Here is a 21,319-nt window from a genome sequence, read left to right on the forward strand (position 1 = left end):
TGTATACGAGGGCCTATAATATAATTTTACAGCACTTTCATCTGCCAACACACTGGGAGGAAGAGAGGGAGGGTGTTTTGGACGCGCACATACAAAGACTTTCTGTCCTGGAGGGGAAAGAAAGTCAAAGAAAGTGAGTGAGAGAAGCTGTTTGCAGATGGGGATAATATAAACTGTTTTCTTAAAGCACTGAAATAAATAATAAATCTGAAACAGGCTGCATGGCAAGCTTTTTGCTTTTGGTCCGTTTAAACACAAACAAAACTGCAGCAGCTTGCACAAACTGCAACCTGATAAGGTTCCACGGGGTTTGTTTGTATGTAGTGATTAGTGGGTTGATCAGTTGGTTGTTTGACAGAATATCAACTGGCAATTTAGATAAACGATTGATAATTTAAATAATGAATCAAGCAACGTGAAGCTTTACAAAGTTTCTCTGTTTATCATCACTGTGAATTGAATAACTGGGACAAAACAAAGACTATAAAGACGTCACCTTTTGGCTCTTGCGATTAATTTTTTACATTTTATTGCCTCAAAAACACAAAATAAAATAAAAAAATATATATAAATCAAGCAATTAAGCTGCGGTTTTATGTCCTGCAGATTTTGGGATTCGATATCTATTAGAGGTTTAACACATGTGAAGTGTAATGAGTGCACTGGTTGCCACTGGAGGTAGATCATATTGCAGATGTATCAGTATTGGTGTTTATGACCTTTAGTCCACCGGGGAGCAGTGACAAGAGGATTTTATAACTGTAAAAGATCCCGTTAGTATGTATAAAAGAAGTGTAAGGGATCTATATCAAGATTGATTATTTAATACGTGTTTTTGTTGAGAAATGACTTCTGATATCTTATCAGTATCTAGTATCTGTCGGGCTATAACTGTTACTAACATTTGTATCACAGTTAAACTTGAAACTTCAAGGAAGAACTAATGGTTTTTACTCAGCTAACAAAAGAATAGGTTCACGTTACAATAAATGTCAAAGCTGCCATTAAAAGCCCTCAAGGTTAAAATCCACTAGCAATACAATAACTGCCTTTTGTCATACATGCTTCGGTTGTGAGGAGGAAGTTGGCACCGGCTTTTCTTTTAGTTTCAAGAAGCGTCCAAATCAAACATAAGCCGTGACGCAACAACTCCAAAAGCTACCAGTTAAAACTCCCCGTGAGTCATGCCCACGATGTATTTATGAGCCAGTGCATCACTTCTATTCCACTGGCAAAAACAACAATCAAAATTCACAGTTTGCTATGGAGACCATCTGTGTAGCACAACAGCTTCAAATGTTCAGGAGAGGAAAAAAAAAATAGAGGGGATTTCCTTCCAGGCGAAGCTGAGGCTGCAGCAAGGAGAGAGGCTATGGGCTGGACACTCTCCCAAAAAAACTAATGGGGGAAGACAAAAGCCCTGAGCCCAGGCAGAAGGGAGGAGGAGGAGGAGGAGGAGGAGGAGGAGGAGGAGGAGGTGGAGGGGTTGCATGAGCTTGGTGTATTAAGCAAGCTCCCTGGTGAAGGAGCGCTGCTTGATCTGGACAATTGTCTCCAGAGGTCCCTAGACACCTTCAGACAAATGCCTCTGCCAATCAAGCATTCAGTAGCCTGCGCATTCACTCCTCGGCAGCTGCTCTCAGACGGCGAGAAAAAGGAGCAAATATGTTTCTGATGACAGGCCTAACCCCACCCCATCTCAAACAGCAAAAAAAAACAAAACAAAACACTGGTGTCTGTCGATGTTTAATTATTGCATCTCTCCTCCTCGCTCAGACAGTTTCCCCCTCAGGGAGGAACCACGCTGTTTTCGGAGAGGTGAGACGAGGGGAAGAGCCTCGGATCATCGGAAAGCGCTAATGAAGACGCAGTTATTCTCCTGTCACACTGACACGCTGATGTGAGATTAGCCTCCGTCCCGGGTCAATCTCAACGGGGCTAACGTGTATTATCTGACCTGGCTTTGCAGCGCTGCTTCCATACAGTTGCTAACCTTTCCTTAGCAGAGAGGGAACATGCAATTTCACAATTTAAAACAAATATTTTGTTTGCCCCGTTAAAATGTCCATTAACCCCAATTATTACAGGATTAACAAATGATTAGACAATTAACTGATCAGCTAACATTTTTGATTAATTAGCTATTTGCTTCCTTCCTGCTTTTTATATGATTATAAAATGCTCATATTTTGAGTTTTAGTGTTTGAAAAAGTGACACTTTAGCATTTTCACTACTTTTTGAGATTTCTTTAGATTAAACTATTAATTAATCAATCAGACAAAAATAACAACAAATTAACTGACAATGGAAAAAGCCATTAGTTGCAGTCCCTACTTAATAACTACAATCCATGAATAGATGTCGTGACTGAAAGCACTCTAAAGTCAAATCGAGGGTATAAGCTGCTGCATTAACCTTTTCATTAAATGCTCAAACAAACAAAAAGACATTGATAAAAATAAACTCTATTTCTATTATGTTAGCAACTCCATTTGGTAAACACACTTCTTTATTTCCATGAGGACTGGCTGGCGGTGTAAACTACAGTAGCAGGAGCAGGTGCTGTGTGAATGAGCAGGGATTAACCTGTGAGAGCAGTCTGGCATGAATGGGTCAGTTTCAACACGTCAGACACGGGATCTGAGCGTCACTGTGGGGTCGGCTGAACCTCCAGTGAAGCGGGATTCACCTTTTATAAGACAGCACTGTTCTCTGCAGAACCCACCCAACACCCTACACCACCACCACCGCCACCGCCGCCACGTCTGGAAAGTCCACACAGACGTCATTAACCAGACACAGGGACAAACACCTGATTCAAGGAGCGAGGCTGCTGAGGCTTGAGAACGGGGACGTATAGACTAACCTGTCCGCCCTGAATGTAAACGAAGTCAGTCAGCCTTTCCAGCCGTCTGAAAGGTTCCTTTAACAAGCCGCGACACTGCCGTTAGCACGTGGCCGCGTGCTTCATAAAGAGCCCATATAGCAGCGGTGTAAGCTGATCCTGGAATTCCCTGGGCTGAGGTTTTGAGGTTGGACTGCTGTGGGGTGGAGGGTCCAGTCATTCCAGACACATGCCTGACGGACGCATAATTACGGCGTAATGGGCGACAACGCGCATGGAGAGAGAGCCGGGGGCACAGGCAGACGAATACACGCGGCTCTGTGGCGCTCAGCTTAATGAAATCTCATTCACGAAGATGTTGATTCATTCGAATGGGGGGTAAAACAGTCCAGGTCATCACAGTGGCTGAACTGGCGGAGCAGGCGTTAATGTAATTAATGCACACAGAGCTGTATGACGGGTTGTAAACCGGGCCGGTTTAATGCAGGGCTGACGTTTGTAACCTATGGAGAATGAGCCATGCTAACACTAGTAAAGTAATCCAGTGATACCTGTCAGCAGACTTTTCATGGCACCAATTTCCCCAAAATTTGAACAAATATAGGTTTAAAAACATTCTTACATCTTCTCTGGGAACTTGCAGCTGAAGTTCTTAAAAGTATTTTAACATTAATTTATTAAAAAACAATCACATCAGTCATGAACACCGCGTGCCCTTACAGACGTGCACAAGGTAGGACAAAGAAGTACGCAAAAACCTATGACCGCATCCACTCAGGAAATGCCAAACATGTCATCTCTTGCATCAAGCCCCGGCTATTCTGGTCGACCGGTGAAATATTCACAACTGCCATTTAAAATTCATAAGCGGCTGCCGAGACGCTCCCGAACTCTAAAAATAGTCGTTACAGCGCGATGAAATATGAAACATTCAAGTCGATATGAACCCTTTAGCCACGTCTGGTAATCTCGTGTTTACCTCTCTCACGTGCGACGGCTGGAAACATGTGTTCTAGCTACAGTACGCTGCTGAAGGCTGCAGCCAAAACAGCAGCTGCTGCTCTCTTGATTGTAATTATCACCGCTGCGAGTCGTCCCACATGATAGAGGGTCAACACACAGCTCTGCGGAGGAAGGACGGCTCCGTGTGCAGAGTTTTCTCTAATGCAAACGCCGAGCTGAAAGAGAAATCAACTGAAAATGAATCTAAAACTATTTTAATAATCAATGTTTGAGCAATTTATCACAAAAAAATGTGATTATTCATTGATTTCAGCTTCTTAAAGTGTCAGGATTTGCTCTCTTTTACATCATAAAGTGAATATATTTGGGGTTTTGCCGGCTGGTTGGATAAAACAGACTATTTGAAGCCATCACTTTAGATTTCTGGGAAACTTCTTTTCTCTCATAAAGAAGGGTTTTGATGCTCTAGCCGTTATTTAACTTTGTTTAACGGTGAACATTCAAACATATAAACTAAAGGACATTTAATTTACAATACTAATGCCATTGCGTTATTGTGAAGGCATTCGGTGGACTGTAACAGATTTGGTATGGGACAGATCTGGTATTGGTTATGAATAGAGGCGCTCTGCACTGGAGCCAACACTGATGAGGGCTGTGGGACACGCCCTTTAAACAACACACACACTCACACACACACACACACACACACACACACACACACACACACACACACACACACACACACACAGCCCCGGGCTGACCAAGAGCTGTAAATTACACCGCTATTATGATCCAGCAAAGAGAGAGGGAGAGAATGACGGAGAAACGGCGAAACAGAAAATGAGAGAAACAGACAGAAAAAGAAGAGAGATGAAGAGTTCAAGAAAATGTGCACTGAGTCACGGTGGATGTCTGTAGCGTCTGACAGAGGAGAGACGGTCCATGGAAAACACCATGGTGCTTTCCCCAGTGTAAACATGGCCTGAGTCTGAGCACATACAGTACTGCAGATCTGCCTTCCCATCCTCCTTTATCCATTTCCTTTCATCCCTCACTTTCCTGCCAATGGGTGTGTCTTCTAACCCCCCCCCCTCTTTTTTCTTTTTTCCAGGCGCCCTTTGCTGCACTTCAGACCTAGCTGCAGCAGCTTCATCAATTAAGACGTTGACACGCACGCCTAGAAAATGACTCGGTGACATCATGTTGCATCTCATCAAAAGGGGCTGCGCTGGTGTTTGGACGTTGTTAAGGGCTTTAAAATCTCTGCACAGCCCACAGTCGTCACAATGTGGTTTAGATCCTCATTCTGCAGATCAATCAATGTGTCACCAAAAACAACCAGTTGTGATGTGGCAAGTAAAAAAATAAAATAAAATAAATATGTCCCATGCTGCCGCAGGGAAAGGCGTTCCTCCCGAGTTGCATTTGGCAGCATCTCGGAGAGGATACAGGTCTGATTTACGGCGTGAGTAACTCTGCGGATCACGTCTGAGCTGCTGTCTAGTGTCAGCTGGTACTTCTCACTGGAGTCACTGCGGAGGTTTTGTGTCTTACAAACGTGATGTAAGCAGCTGGGAACGGAGGCGAGAATTGGGAAGAAATTTGGACGCCACGGGTCAGAGATAAGGCCATGAATCCAGGGTGAAATAAGGGAATGCAGATAAACTGAGAACCCCCCCAGGAGATGATAGACTTTGGATGGAAAATGGTTTGGACGCCGCATAGCTGTTGCTAACGTCAGCTGGGACTGCTGTTCGGGGCGGGGTGCAAGAGGGTTCATGTGACCTGCTGCAGACACACAGACAGACATGGGATTTATACAGGGCGGGGCAGGTGTGACCGAACAGTAACGTCCTGTATTAGCTGAGGAGGGAAGAATGTCGCCTTTCAGCTGAGCGCTGACATCACTCTGCGGAGAATAGTCCTGGAGCTGATGCCGCTTGATGTCTGTCCATGTGTTAACAAGAAGCCGGGGTGCATGTGACGTAGCGACACACATACTCCCCCCGTCCCGTTTCATTCAGAAAGAGCCCGTCACACTGATATCAAACCGGATCAAAGAGTTCTTTCAGTGCCGACTGTTTACCCAGGCGGCATCTCCTTTAACGGCTGACATCACAGCCTCGCTGCAGCTACAACACTCCCTGCTTTTCTTAGGCCTGTTCCATTCTGTACTCTGTGTGTCTGTCCAACAAAACCCAGTTATGTAATGAGGACCTAGGCCAGATGAGCCGAAGAAAAGACTATTTAGCTCTCCACCTCTCGCAGCGTGGAGCAGCTCAGCCATTCTTCACTGGAATGTTTTCCTCCCATGTTTGTCCAGGGGGGCCGAGACCCCCGAGTCCACAGGGCTGACGAATCAGTGTGTGTGTGTGTGTGTGTGTGTGTGTGTGTGTGTGTGTGTTTGTCTGCCTGTCTGTCTGTATTTTCTTAATCTGGGGGTAAATGAGTCCAAGTCGACTGATGAGTAACCCTTTAGAGATGCCGCTTAACAATGAGCGTTTTTATGTGTTCTTAACTTTCCCGTCACACGTTAGCAGAGGAGCACATGTGGTTACTTTCATCTAGGGGTGCATGCTGCAAAAAACAAAAGAAGCATGGATGAGACTGCAAAGGAGCTGCAGATGAAGTTCAACTCTTGAAATCATCAGCATGTGTGCATAAAACACGACACTTAACTCAGTCCTTTCAGATTCAGACATTTCAGATTAACACAACAACTAAACGCGCGACACATCATTGTAAAAAGTCGATATATGCATAGTTCCTCTCTGCTCAGCCGTCCCCTGGCACCAAGTTACTGACGTCTCTCTCTCCGCTGGACGTTGCTCTGACATCTGATGCGACTCGTCTCCCACAACTCAAAAACAAAAAGGTCCAAACATTAACACTTTACAAAGCTCGGTGGACGATGTTCCTCCTTCCTGCAGGCCTGGTGTTAAACATGCACCACCACACAGTCCTCATGACTGCGGCGCATCTCTTACAGACCACCAGCCAAAGCCCATTATATGCACTGCTGCACAACTGCATCCAAAGAGAGACACAGCCTGTTTTTTTATGAGCACTATTATCACCGTACTACTGGAGACTAAAATTTGTCATAGAAACATCCTGAATATTTCCGCTCACCGCAGGCACGAAAGTGGAATTCTCAACGGTTATTAATTATTTCGTTTTATTTTTCTTGTCCCTTGAAGAGGGAACTCACTCACTTGCAGCAGCCATTAAAAATACAACAGTACACATGTAGTACAGAAACACGTGCAAATATGTGCAAAGAAACGGAATCTACCTCTTAAAAGAAACAAACGAAAACAAGCAGGAGGAAATGGCAATTAAAACTACTCCTAACAAAACTATGAAATAACTGCTCATTTCTAAAAATACGCACTAATCACATAGACCAGTGGAACATCCAAAACTGTGACTCAACTCCTATTGTTTGTGCTGGGATGTGGCACATGTGCGTTAGTGTAAGAGAGGGAGAGACAGGGCTGCTGCTGCTGCTGCTGCTGCTGGTGGTGGTGGTCGTGGTGCTGCAGGCCCAGATTGAGGGCCAGATGGCTTCACCAGCAAACTCCACTGACTGTCACTTGGCTCGTGTGGGTGGGAGGAGGGGCAGGAGTGTGTATGCATGAGCATGTGTGTGTGTGTGTGTGTGTGTGTGTGTGTGTGTCATGAAGGAGAAGAAGTCAGTGATGGTGGTGGCGGCTGAGCTGGAGCATCTGATTAAGCATTAAATCGGTTTCTAATCTGTTGGACGGAGGGTGGATGATTTTCTACTGGGGACAGAGAGGATTCCTGTATGACTCCAACACATAATAACACTCAACAGAAAACACACACACACACACTCACACTGAGCTCTCACTAGCATGTAAAATAAAATTAGGTTTCAAGGTGAAGGTCAAGGTCAAGGGGTTACATGTGAGAAACACCAGACAAGACACTTAGCCTTGATGGAGACTTGGACATATGAAGCCCCTGCCTCCGTCTGTAATATTGCACTGACCCAGACCAGGCTGGTAGGTGTCTCTGAGTACTACTTAAGGGAAATTGGCAAAAACTTAAAAAAAAATTAGTGCATGTCATAAATCTACAACAGATTCAAACCATTAATGTGTTTTTTTAATATCATGCCTGGCTTTCTGCAACTGTCGGGACTCATCAGGTCCGTCCTGAACATCACACAGACAGGGCTTTTATTCTTCCTTGCTATAAATGTATCCTCCCGTAAAAAGTCATGTTACGTCAGAGTAAAGAGCTTCCTGCCTTTAACCTGCCTGACTCTCCAGTCAAGGAAAAGGCAAGTGATAGCAGAGAGAGGAAAGCAGATGGATTAATCTAACAAGCTGCTCAAGTCCTATCAGTGGCATGTGGACTGTCTTTGAAGTGGCCATCAACCTGCCAAGTGGCACCGGTGAGAGGGCTGGGGATTGTTGACAGGGCAACGAGTCATGATTAAATGGCTAGCAAGGAGAAAGTGTAAGGAGACGTAGAGAGAGGGTAGCAGGGGGTTAGCTAAATCCCGAGCTCACTGGTTTAGCGCGTCTATATTGGCAAGGACGAGAGTGCAGGTGAGTGCAGGACAGCTTGGCAAGACGCGCAAGTCGCAGACAGCGAGCGACCGTCAAGGGATGCCCAACATCTACCCTGTAGGTGCAGCCACTCTAATCCTTTTAGGAGAGCCGAGATCAGCTGCTAAACTGGGCGAACCCTCGCTCAAGTCAATCCCATCGACAGGAATGTTCCACCGTGGCGTCAGGAATAGTGGCAGGAGTCACACTATATCCCTGCTGGGCTGCCTGAGGCCTTTCACTGCAGTGAACTGGGCTGGCAAAACATAATGTCGGTGGTAAGTTTGCAACAGAAAGGACAACGAGTCGTCCACGATGAAACAGCAAATATGTTCTTTGTAGGTGGCGAGGTGAAGGAGGGAAGGAGCGTGTTTGCAGTTTAAAGGCTGTTGACTTGTGGTTTCTCTACACTTCTCTTTGTGGATCAGCTAATTTCCTCCTTTGCTCCCGCCATAATTAATTCCTCTGATGTTATTTTTAGTTAAAAAAAAGGTACCTAAGATATGACCTAACTTTGCTCTTTCCTCCTTTATTCTTGTACCCCCTTCTTTCTCTCTAACGCTGCCTTCCATGTGGGCATCACGGGGCAGCTGCTGAGCTCCAGGTCCTGCCAAATTCTTGAAATCTAAAGCCACATCTCAGTATGAGGACAGGAACCGCTCCGCTGGGGATGAGCTCTGAGGAGCAACCCACAGACTGCGGCTGTGCGAGGCTATTCCAGACATTTCCTGCGGCGCGGATGTGTTGTGACCTTCACCCCGGGGCGTGCGCCCTCGCGAGTATTAACGCAACAGGTCTGTGCTGGAGACTGAGGCGACGTCAGCCCCTTGTAACGCGAGACCTCGGCACTGTTGTGGGGGGGAGGGGGGTGACGAGGGGGAGAGAGGAAAGGGGAGATTAGTAGTACGGTATCCAGGTAACGGTCGTACACACTGTAAAAGCAAGACTGAACAAGGAGCGAATCAAAGCACGAGACGGTATAATGACACGCTGACAAAGACCAGCTATTATGGTAGTTAAACAACAACGAGGGATGAAATTACTCTGCGTGCTCGTGTGCATGCTGTTTGTTGTTTCGGCTCCTCTGCAAGAAAGGAAGCGTTATAATATTACACCTGCCAGGAGAATCCTTCCCATCACGGTTTAGCTTCGGACTGGTGATTTCTTGAACCGGCTGCACATTCTGGATCTCCTTCTTCTTCCCTGAGTTCGTCCTCTTCCTCACTGTTTTACTAGATAGGACGTGTGTGGGATGCTGAACAACCAACCTATCACTCCTATCCTGATTAGGCAGATCCTGACTGAGCTAAGAGATTCCAGGCACATTCTGCACATATTTCGCTGTATGGGCCACATGTCTAGATCAAGACATTGTGTACTCAGTGAACTCAACATTACAGACATCTGAGGGAGGAAAAAAAAAAAAAATTACTAAATTGCAATGCACACCTACAGCTTTCCTCAGACTATAAAAGCACATCCTGCGATGACGCTCTCCAAAAAGCACACAGTGCTCTTTTCAAAACACTCGGAGCATGCAGTCTGGCGATGGAAAATGTTAGCTAGTAAAATGCTGGAAAAGTGGGGAGCCTCAGAAATGCACGCGCTGAATACGGCGAGGGCCAGTGTAGCGCAAGCTGTCCAGCACGGGTCTCTGAGGAGGGTGACGCAATACAGGACGGGAGGGGATGTGGGGGGGGGGGGGGGGGGGGGGGGGCACAAATATGTTGACTATTATGAACTCAAGCCCCCTCCTCCTCCTCCTCCTCCTCAACCACGTCCCCGGCAGTCCCACCCAACACTGAGGCCCATCTGGAGCGCCTCGTGACCCAACTGATTAAAAGCAGTTGGGGCCTTCGGTGAGATACGGCCAGAGGAATGTTGAGACTGTGGAAAGGCCCAGAATAAGCGCGTCTGAGAGGTGTGTGAATTTATGCAATGTGTATGTGATACTGCTGCCTGTGTGCTGCATCACATGCGCGTGCGTGCGTGTGCAGCCACATGTCCACTGGTGCCACCCATGAGCAATCAATCAAATCAAGACAAGAGAAAACCCACTGAGCTGAGTTGATGGATGGCCCCACTGGGACTGATGGGACGGCTTGATGGGAGCATCCCAGCACCTGAATCGCAGCTTCAGACCCGACTGTTTCTTGACCCCATTAGCCTTAACACAAACACACACACAAACAAAAACACACACACACACACACACACACACTCACACACTCAAAGACTAATACAGATCTAGTGCTTCGGATTACAGCCATCAACCTCTACCGTAACCACAACCAGTAGAAACCAAATGTCTCCTCCAGTTAGGGTAACGTTTCTCCTCCTGGCTCTGTGGTTCCTTCTCAATCCGTTCTCGCCTCATCCACCCCAAGACCTGGCAACCTCGCTCTCTGCAGTCACACCATACAAACCAAAAGGTATTTACTAGTTGCGCCCGCCGAGCGGCATCGTCCTCGTCCGCCGGGGCTCTAAATGGAAACCAGGCCGAGAGTCTCATCTCTCCTGATGGGGCATGATACGAGAAGCCCAAGGTTGATCTTTACTGCTCTCGTCCCGACGGGGGATCCTCGGTTGCGGTTAATGTTGAGCTTAACATGTGTTTTACTGCTTAATTGAATAATGAAGCGATGAGAGAAGAGGAAAAACCACACGACCCAAGGACTGCACCGAAAGCCTGCCAGAGGAGGATTGCGCGGTGAGGGCTGCATACTTTGGTTTAGAAAAGCTGCGTTTTTATAAGCGCTGCGGCTACGTGCCTGTCAGCGAGACTTTCATTATCTTTCATACATGCCAGAATTAAATCCCGCGGAGCAGAAACCAAACTGACCACCCCCACGTCCCCTGTTTGTCAGACTCTATCCATCAAAGTGATCACAAAAGCAACTGTTTTCAGTGTAGCATCATGTTATGTAATTGAATCCATGCTTTGTAAATTTGGTTTGGCTAATACATGACAATTCAAGCCATGTTAACTGGCATTTTCACTAATGCAGCCATTTCACAGTCCATCTGGCCGCCTGTTCTCTTCCCGTAACTGTGTGTGGATGTTTGGCTGCTATGGATGTCTTTGTTGCCCCCCCCCCCCTCTATTTTGTACACTTTGTTGAATTATTTTCAAAAATGTGGTGCAACACGGTGACGAGGAACGTCTGCACACAACTAATCATTCATTTGCAGGTGCTTGAAAAATAAGTCATGGACAGAGATTACACTGATGACAACGTGGATATATGTTAGTTGACCCTCAACGGGCAATAAAACATGTCAAAAAAAACTGCTGGTAGTCACAGCAAACAATAAAAAAAACTGAGGAAGTGTCCAATACAATTTATAGCATGGAAACACAAATTCCGCTTTCTGTTTTATTTTTTTGTTGTTTTTTTATTTCATGGCACCGGTTTGATTCCCACCGCAGCAGCTGATGATGATGCACATCCTGCAGCCGGGAGGTCGCAACTACCTGCCTCACAATCTGCACGGAAAATCCCAGAATATAAATATTTCATCGTGAAATGATAATAATAATAATAATAATCACACAACAACAACAACAACTCAATTAAATCCCCATTAAGGAGACGGACACGTGCAGGACCACATGCCGAAGCAAAACGACACACAGAGAAACCATCAGAGACCGTGAAGGAGGACTCGGACCAGAGCTGAACGCAGCGGGTCTCCAGGCCATGATGACCACACCCGGACCCAGCTGGAAACAATAAAAACCTCATACTCCTCATCTCTTCCTCTTTCCCTCCATCTCCTGTCCCTTATTGCTGCCTCTTCGCACTGCACCTCACAGCACTTTACTTCAGGATCTGTATCTTCTCTCCTTTCACACACCATCTTTTCCCTTTTTGTCTACCTCTATCAGACTGTTTTCTAATCATCCTAGGGCCCCATATAACGGAGAGGGAGTGTCCACTGCATTCTCCATCACCACAGTAAACACTAGTGAGCCATTCTCTCTGGCATGCATGCACAGGCCCTTTTAAAAAGTAAAAGCCAAAAGGAAAACAGCGAGGCAGAAACAGATGGATGTCATTTGTGTTGTAAAGACAGACAATGGCAGCGAATTAGATTTCCAGGGGCGGGACAGAGAGAGGTATACAGTTTTGGAAAAACTAGCTAATTTGGCACCGTGACCTCTGCTGTGACACTGGTAGATTGGTTTTGCTTTCCAATTCATCACTGTTGATTAGTAAACGAGGGCTCAGCCCATCTCTGTCACGCTGTCAGAGGAGCATAGGTGAGGAGCCGCTCTGAATGCTAATGTGGCGCCGTTTCATCAGGATCAGAACAAAGCGGCAGGGCACACATACACATATACACACACACACACACACACACACACAGAGAGGCTGATTTGATACAGGACAGAGGGCATCATTATCACCCACCGTCTGTATCGCCTGTGCTGCCCGGCCAATCCCGTGCCCTGGCACTGAACACGGCAGCCAATTAGCGGCTCTTTTACAGCGACGCCTCCCGGCTGTGTGAGGAAGACATGGAAAACATGCCGGGCTCACCTCCTCTTATGAAAGAGCGGGAAGGACAGGAGAAGGGCATGATGGGGATTTAGTTTTTCAGACTTTCAGATTTTTTATTTTTTTATTTTACAACCAGTCTGTTCTAGAAAACTTATTGATCCATCCATCTCAGCTAAATGAGAAACGAGATAGTGGCGGACGAGTGTCTTATTCTGATGGCTGTGATAGCAGTTACTTAGCAGAGAGGGTAAGAGTATAGAGGAGGTGACCGACACACACCAGTGATCTATGGATTTGCTGTTACGGCTCTCCCTCCCCCCTCCCCCCTCCCCCCCTGCTCCCCCTGCTCCCCCACCCTCTGACTGTCTTGCATGACGTAACTGCTCTTAGTAGGTTGATGAGTTTAGATGTGCCGCACACACCGCTGCGGCCGTTCTGGCATTCAAACAGTGAGAAAACACATTAGGGGAAAAATATATATATATATAGAAAGAAAAACTCCATAGCAACCATTTTCTCCTTCAGTATGCCAGTGATATTTACAACCTTGCTTCAAGAGAGGGGGGGAGGGTGTGTGTGGGCAAAAGACCCAGTGTGTAAACACTTATAGAGCAAAAACAAAACAACACCTCACACACTCTCTTCATGCTCACACAGCTCCACCCACTGGCCAGGCTCCTCCCCGCCCTGTCTGCATTGCACCAAAGAGAGCTGCATCTTTTCCAAGCCCGTTTTTTCATGAAGCGGGCCAAGGAGGCTCAGCAGCATCCAGCTACTTCTTATTCACATCCTCCGCCGTCTTCTCCCTCTCTCTCCCTCCCTCTCCCTCTCTTTCTCTCTCTCTGCGGCTTGAAAGAATAACATACTCTTAAAAAATGATAGGAGAAAAGGCGTTTTTATGTGAATTCCTTTTCTGTGTTGCCAAGGTTACGCTCCCAAGGACGAGGTGTTTTCTCGGTGGAGACGACTTGTTTTCTGCAGTATAACAACCGCGGCATCACTGCATGTTTACCGCAGCGCTGTGTGCACATATGTCGTAGGGATTATGTCTCTGAGTGGACGAGGGAGGGAGGGGGGAGGTTACTGTGGCAAGTGTGAGGTGAATCAGCATTCTGTTCACGCCGCTTTTCACTACAAACTGCTGAGGACAACAGTGCGGCTCAAATTTGCAGCCACAGGCGAACGTGTCCCGAGTCTACACTGAAGAAGAAGGAAAAAAATGTTTTTTAAAAACCCCTCCATGGTCTGCAGCTGCGTGCTGTGACAATGGCACAGCTAATAGTAGCCACAGGAGGGATAATCTTACATTTTCTTGGTGTATCAAATGTGACCTATTTTTTGTGATGCGAGTAGAAACTACAAGTTGATTCATCAAAGCTGAACAATCTTTGGCATCCTGACAATTTTTTCTACTAAAACCTCGACAGTACTTTAGTTTTTCTTTCCAGATCAACATGTTATTGCAAGTATAAATTAAGTATAGGAAAAACCGGGCCTTTCAATAAGTGCTGAGTGCTGCTTGTAACGAGACGCTTGGGGGGGGAGGTGCGAGTCAGAGGTTTCACGTATCTTCAGATAACATACGTCACGGAGCTCGAAGCTGCCCTCAGTGTGTAAACATTAACCTGTCTCAGTGGGAGGTATTACTCCACGGTTTAACGCCTCAGTACGTCCAAACTCGCTGAGACAACACATGCGTTACACCTTGTCCGACAGTAAGGTGACTTCATCTCAAAGCGTGTCTTTCCCTCTTTTTGTTTTGACATTCGATAAGGAGTTTTTCACACCCCCAAAAACTTTCATTTTGCAAAAAAACCCTCACCATCAGAATCACAACTTGCAGTAGTATGATTGTGGCTGTGTGATCCGCTACAGTGACGTACAACAGTGATTGTGCAGAAGAGGTTTAAACTGTTAAGACTCAGCAAAACAAACCAGGTCAGTCCCACGTCTTAGCACACAATAAAAAAATAAATAAAAAAGGAGGGAGATATAGGAGCACAGCTGTTTTTCTTATTGTTTTCATGTTTCAGTGCAGAACACACTGCAGAAAATGACCTGCAAACATTTGTGTGGAGAAGTAAGTTTCACATGTACACAACACTGGACATTAAGTTATCAAGACAGTGAAGCGAATCCTTTAGATTAATTGATTTTACGCCCGAGAGAAAAAGTGATATCACCATCGAGGTGAGTTGAAAACAACTGACATACTGAAACTGTCAGGCGCAACAGTCAAACACACACAACAGTCCAACACACACACACACACACACACACACACACACACACACACACACACACACACACACACACACACAGTTCAACAGACAACAGTGTGCATGAATAAACCCACAGGAACCAAACTGTCAGTGCAGACAAACTCTGCTCCTCTTGCATTGGAGTATAAAAGACTTCCCTGGGGGAATTATGTGCCACATAGCCACATGTGCAGGCATGAGGCCGATTAAAGTTGTGATGTCTGCTCGGGACTGATCTGGAAGTTTTATGACTCTCTCCCCTTTCCCTCCCTTTTTCCCGCCTCACTTTGCTGCCCTTCGGCTGCTTTCATATGCTAATGGACGGGCAATTGTGTGGGCCAACAGCCTGGAATTCCTCTCCACAAAAGGAGAAATGGAGATGGAAGGAGAGAGGAGAGAAAAGGGACAAACAGAGAGAGAGAGAGAGGGAGAGGGAGAGGGAGGAAGACTAGACGGTGGTGGGCTGATGCACATCAGAGGCTAAAATCACTGTCTAAAGAAAGAAATCCCCGAGGGCGACTTTCCTTTCTAGTGTACGTTACTGTGTTCAGTCAATCAGCCGTCCAAAACCCGAAGATAATCAGACTAAAAACAGCAAATTTCACCTTTGAGAAGCTTGAACCGGTGGTTGTTTTTTTTGGCATTTTGCTTGAAAAAAATGATCAATCAGTGAGTTTTTAAATCAGACGGCACATTCTTGTATTTTATGGTGCGGAAATGTTCAGTCTGGTTCAGTCGATCAGTTGATCAACCAGGACGATAATAGGCAACTGTTCCAAAAAACACATAATTTTACTAATTTTTCAAACATAATTTGTTAAACTTATTATTTTATATGGTTTCGGACTTTTGTTTGAACAAAATAAGGCATCACTCACGTCACTTTAGGTTCTGGGAAGTTGCGATGGATATTTTTTCACTACTTTTTGGTAATTCATAGACTATAAAATCAACTGGAAAAACAGTTCAGTCTATTAATTCACTACTTCAATACCTTTCCTGTTTGTCACTACAAACTGACATTTTATAGATTTATTCAAATATTAGTCAAAAACAATGCAAAGATTAAATGATGTTGAAAATAATAATTGGTTATCGTATTATTTTCTGTTAATTCCTGCTTGTCTTGTTATCGTCTCTTAGTCCAACAAAGCTTTGAGGGGCACATGGGAAGCCCCTCCCTCCTGCTGTGTTTGGGTGTGGTCCATCACTACGGGGACGTCAGTGGAGGTGGCTACCAGCGTCCCAGAGAGGAAGCCATCCCCCACATTCAGAGCTCCGAGCCAGAGGCGTCCGAACAAAGAGAGAGGACACACACACACCGCCGCTCCATCCAGCCCAGCCACCTCAGCCAACCCCCCCCCCCCACCAGAGACAGAGAGCAGGTGGGCCAATTAGAGTCCCTGGGGTCACCCCACCCAGATGCGAGCAAGGCCCTGTATAATTGGTTTCCTCATCTATGAATTATTAATCCCGGTTTGCTCTTTGAGGTTTTTGACAGAACAGTGCGCCCTCTGACACGCAGACTCTCCTGTTTAACCCCCCCGAGTGTCATGTCAAAGCTACTCTTCAGAACCAAGTGGAGGGAGTCAGGGGTAAATCCGAGGGCGCACACAACAACCAGGAGGTGGACTGATGATTGTTTTAGTTAGAAACAACAGCCTCCAGAATTTGAACTGATGTAGCCTGAACATGCTACACTTCAAAAGTCAAACGAAAACATCATATGGTGGGGCGGGACATAATGTAGTATAATGCAGAAGTAAAACCTCTATAATCTTTTCAGGGTCGCAACTAACAAGTATTTTCACTGTCAGTTAATCTGATGATAATTCTTCAATTTACCCGAGCGATGTCTGATCGAGACTTGAATGATCGGTATTGTTCGTGAGAATGCTAACATTTATGAGAGGCCGACATATTAATAGAGCCGTGGCCTCGTAGTTATTGGTGGCAGCCTCGTTGGTTCCCCAGCTCCTCTCTCTCTCTCTCTCTCTCTCTCTCTCTCTCTCTCTCTCCATCTCACACCAGGTGTTGGCCTGTAAATATTTCATGAGGCCTCGGTGCCGTGCCACTGGCGGACAAAGGGCCGTTTTGAGCGTCTCGGACAGCAGAGGCTCTCTGGAAAACAGAGGCCTATCAGTTCGGCTTGAGACACAAACAATTTTCAGCACTGCTAAAATTAAATTAGGGGAAGGGGCAGGCCAGAGAGCAGCGCTGCCGCATTGCTCGACACGGCAAGACTTCTTTACTCCTCACATCAGGCATTCCATGGCAAAATGAAAAAGGGGAGAGGAAGGGGGCGCGCAAACGAAACAATGAGCCGTCTGTGTCAGTATCCAGTGAAATAGCCGAAAAGGCATGTCAGAGATATGAAGTGTTAGCGAGGGTGCCAAATTGACTTCTGTGCATATGGAGACAAATGGATACAGTGCCACAAAGAGCACTGTATGACAAGAGGGAACATATTCATACGCTCAGATGCAAGCGCACATACGTCAACACCGAAAGGCTTCGACCTCTGCACCCCTGTACTTAACATATCCCATTATAAGTGTTTTTACCAAGCAGCCTTTGATCTAAGTCTGAAAACTGATCATGAACATTTCCAGTAGTTTCACATGCACTTAACATTTACCGACAATATCCCCGTGACTTCAAGAGAGAGTGTTTGTACTGGAGCCAAGAGAACGAGTCCTCGGGCCAAGAATCACTTGTTAAATCACTTTTCGAAAATCAAGTTTAGTGTCGAGCCACCTGAGGCTGCATGAGGGTTTCGTGTGTGTGTGCATGTATGTGTCTGTGTGTGTGTCTGTGTGTGTGTTAGCAGGGACACTCAGAGGTCAGCGTGCCAAGCGCTCCACAGTCTCCAGTTCCACCACTGCACTACTGAATGAATGCTGGCTATTAATACCCGAGATGTCAGGGATGCCTTTCCTGGAGAACTCCAGGGAGCAACAGGGGACAGAGGGCAAGGCGAGCTCATGGACAGGGTTAGGAGAGGTGACCAGAATCTACAGGTAGAGAGAGAAAGTGTATGGAAGGGCCCTTACATCTCTCTGCCCTTGTTTCCTACCATCAATAATATAAAAACAGAAGAAAAGAATCTCCTTCTTGCCCAAAAGAAGAAAAGGAAAACTGACCTGATTGTTCCAGGCGCAGTACAGATTGCAGATCAGGCCCCAGTTGTTGTTAATCATGCAATCGAGAACTTTAAGATGAGCCATTTTTACGTTTCACTGAAGAAATCCAAGCCGCCCAGACACCTGCCCCTCAGCTGTGTGTACCGAACCCCGCTGTGCCCCGCGGCGCCCCGCTGGCAGCGACGCTCCTCTGTGCCACCTTGACGGAGAGGAGGGTACGAGGAGGCGAGGGGGGCTCATCGGCAGAAGGCAAAGGGTGCATCTCTGCGCCCATCTGGGAGCCCAGCAGGCATCCTGTCAGCTGCGGCCGTCGCCCCAGACGCGCTTCATTAACAGTGTGTTAATGATTCATGCTACACAAAAAAACTCAGCGGATTATCTAAAAACAAAAAACACACACAGGCGTCCTGAGAGAGAGGAGAGCAGCAGAGAAGAGTTATCAGCAGTCCACCTGGGTATCGACGTGCAGGAGAGGCATCACTATGGTTACGCAACAAAATGCAGACCGGCCGGTGCAAGAGAAGCTTAAAAGACGACTACTTTTTCTTGTCATCTGCCTCTGCGTCTCAGGACCCGTCCGTCTTTAATTCTCTGTCTCTGTCTTCCTGTGACGGTGTCTCGTCCCAGCTGTCTGTGCCTGCCTGCGCTCGTCTCTGCGGCGGTACCAGGCAGAGGCAGCCTGAGCATCGGAGCAGCCGATACTCACTCTAAATCAACATGCACCAGGCCGCAATGCAGGACATACCCAGGGACAGAATGATTTCCTGTCTTCTCTCTCTCTCTCTCTCGCTCTCTGCAGGACACAGCCAAGGAGAGGCAGAGGTTTCTGTCACCTTGCTCCGCTGCCTCACATTAAAGCTAAAACACAACAAAGGCTTGTGGCACCTCAAGAGGTTTAAAGTTGTCTATGGTGTCCTGTGAAAATCTGCAGAGAGGAGGACTGTGCAGTCTCTGCCTCAAACTCCAAACCTTGCTAAAACAGGACACTGTGCAGCGGGAGTTATTTATTTCATTACTCTGCAAAAAAAAAAAATCTTTGCAGGAGGAAGACGTGCCGCAGCCCCCACCACCACAGAGCAAAATCCCACGTCAGAAGTCAGCTCTCTAAAGTAAATGAACGTCCAGTTAAAGACTTCCTCTCGCTGTGGGATGTCAAAGAAATCAAGCTTTTTCGAGACAGGAAAATATGCCGGAAATGCACGAAGAGACAATTAGGAAAACTACTGGATGCCAGTAAATAGTTGTCTGGGATTGTTTATGTTCCCTCCACCCTTTGATGCTGCGTGACGTCCAGATGGTTGTGATTGTGACATTAGCTGTGAGGCGGCTTCATCAGCGAGATGCTCTGTGCTCACTTCGTATGAGAAACGCCATGACCAATTAGCGGCGAGGAGTAGCCCGAGGTGGGGTTTAAGATCTTCATAAATCTTTAATAACCTGTCTCTTTCTTTCTTACAGGGAACCACGGGATGTCAACTGACCAAGAGAACTAAATATCCGCTGTAGCTAAAACCAACACAACCATATATATATATATATATATATATATATATATATATATATATATATATCACAAAATAAGGGTAAAGACAAGTTGAGTGATCATTCAGACACAAGACTTTGTGTTAGGTCCGGAGGCTACACACACAGTCTGGTCAGAAAGGTCAGCCAAGTCCCACAGGCCACACTCGGTGACCAGACATGGCAACAACCCTGGGCCCCACAACACACTATCAAAAGACCAGTTGGGGAGGTGATCGCTCACTGCTGTCCCTCTGCCAGCCAGCGCCCCCCCACCCCACCCCACCCCATAACTCTTAAAAACTGCCCGGCCCCCAGCGGGTACGAGTTACTGGAAAACGTCCTCACTCTCATACCACAGTTAAAAAACAAGCACGTCAGGACTGCTGTCAGACAATCTGAGCTGCGGTTTCACACAGGGGAAAAACAACATGTAAGACACAAGACTCTCAAGCTGTGATGTCAGTCCACACACAGCTGTCTCCACACTGCCAGATTTCTCAGCTAAATGAAACACACCGGTCCAGAACCCCTCGTTCTGCCGTCGTACACGCTTCGAACAAAACAAAACGCAAACAAACGCTTAAGAAGCGCCGGGGATTAACACGAGCAAATCTTCCTACGGTAAAACAAACGAATCCAGGCCGAGCAAACCTCATTAAAACGAAAAAAAAATACAGGCTAATGATCCAGACGAGATGAAGAGACTTAACTTAATGTTATGATTAAACCTATAAAATATTCACAAATCAATAAATGAGGATGTGCATCGTTTGCTGCTTCGTTAAGAGCACTACAAGTCGTTAATTAAAAAGGCATCACTTCTGGGCATCCAACCTGTCTCATGTTGGAATCATTTAAAACATAAAATGTCGAATTAATAGGATACAAATGTCTGAGTAACATGTGCACAGAAAACCGCTGTGACATCAAGCTGCAACATGTGTACAAGCTGCGGCTACAAACCACCCCCCCCCTCCATCACAAGCCAGGAAGTAAAGAGTAAAAGCGTGCGTCCTGCAACCCCAACGCCGAGGCCAATATAATCCAATCAATACCGAGTTATGGATCTCGTGGCGCTCTCTGATCACACACGCCATCCAACTCTATTCAAAACAACAGAGAGCGCATGCATGTTTCACTCATGTTAGGGTTACCTCGTTCTACGGACGTCATGTGGGGGGGGGGGCCTGAAGCCTACTGAGATGACTGACAGAGGAGTGACGTTATTAAAGTCAGTGAAGAAGACAGGAGGTTATTACACACTGAAGTCATCAGCCTGATTCACTACAGTTTAATAAGACTGGTGGGAGTTTAGCAGCACTGAGCCGTTGATGAGCTTCAGCTAAAGATTATTAAAGTTATTAATTCATCTTTTCTTTTCTTTTCTGTCTTCAAATGGCTTTATGTGTCCAAACTGAAAGATATTCAGTTAGCGTTACAGTTATTATATAAAACAGACGAAATCCATTGCATGTGACAAATTACTGATTAATT

At 46.2% G+C, this 21,319-nt stretch overlaps 1 protein-coding gene across 2 annotated transcripts in view; it reads right to left on the bottom strand.

The window, feature by feature from the left end:
* Positions 1-21,319, bottom strand: part of LOC130160903 (rho GTPase-activating protein 21-like) — a 76,142-nt gene that overhangs the window by 47,922 nt on the left and 6,901 nt on the right. Inside the window, exon 1 of one of the 2 annotated variants that reach the window (XM_056363687.1) lies at positions 18,302-19,248. The exons of the other annotated variant lie outside the window; for it this stretch is intronic. Within the exon in view, the coding sequence (XP_056219662.1) occupies positions 18,302-18,385 (84 nt within the window). The 5' untranslated portion in view covers positions 18,386-19,248. Of the gene's footprint in view, positions 1-18,301; positions 19,249-21,319 lie in introns of those variants that run through there. 2 annotated transcript variants of the gene reach the window in all.

Source organism: Seriola aureovittata, chromosome 20 (assembly GCF_021018895.1).
Source record: "Seriola aureovittata isolate HTS-2021-v1 ecotype China chromosome 20, ASM2101889v1, whole genome shotgun sequence".
Classification (NCBI taxonomy): Eukaryota; Metazoa; Chordata; class Actinopteri; order Carangiformes; family Carangidae; genus Seriola; species Seriola aureovittata.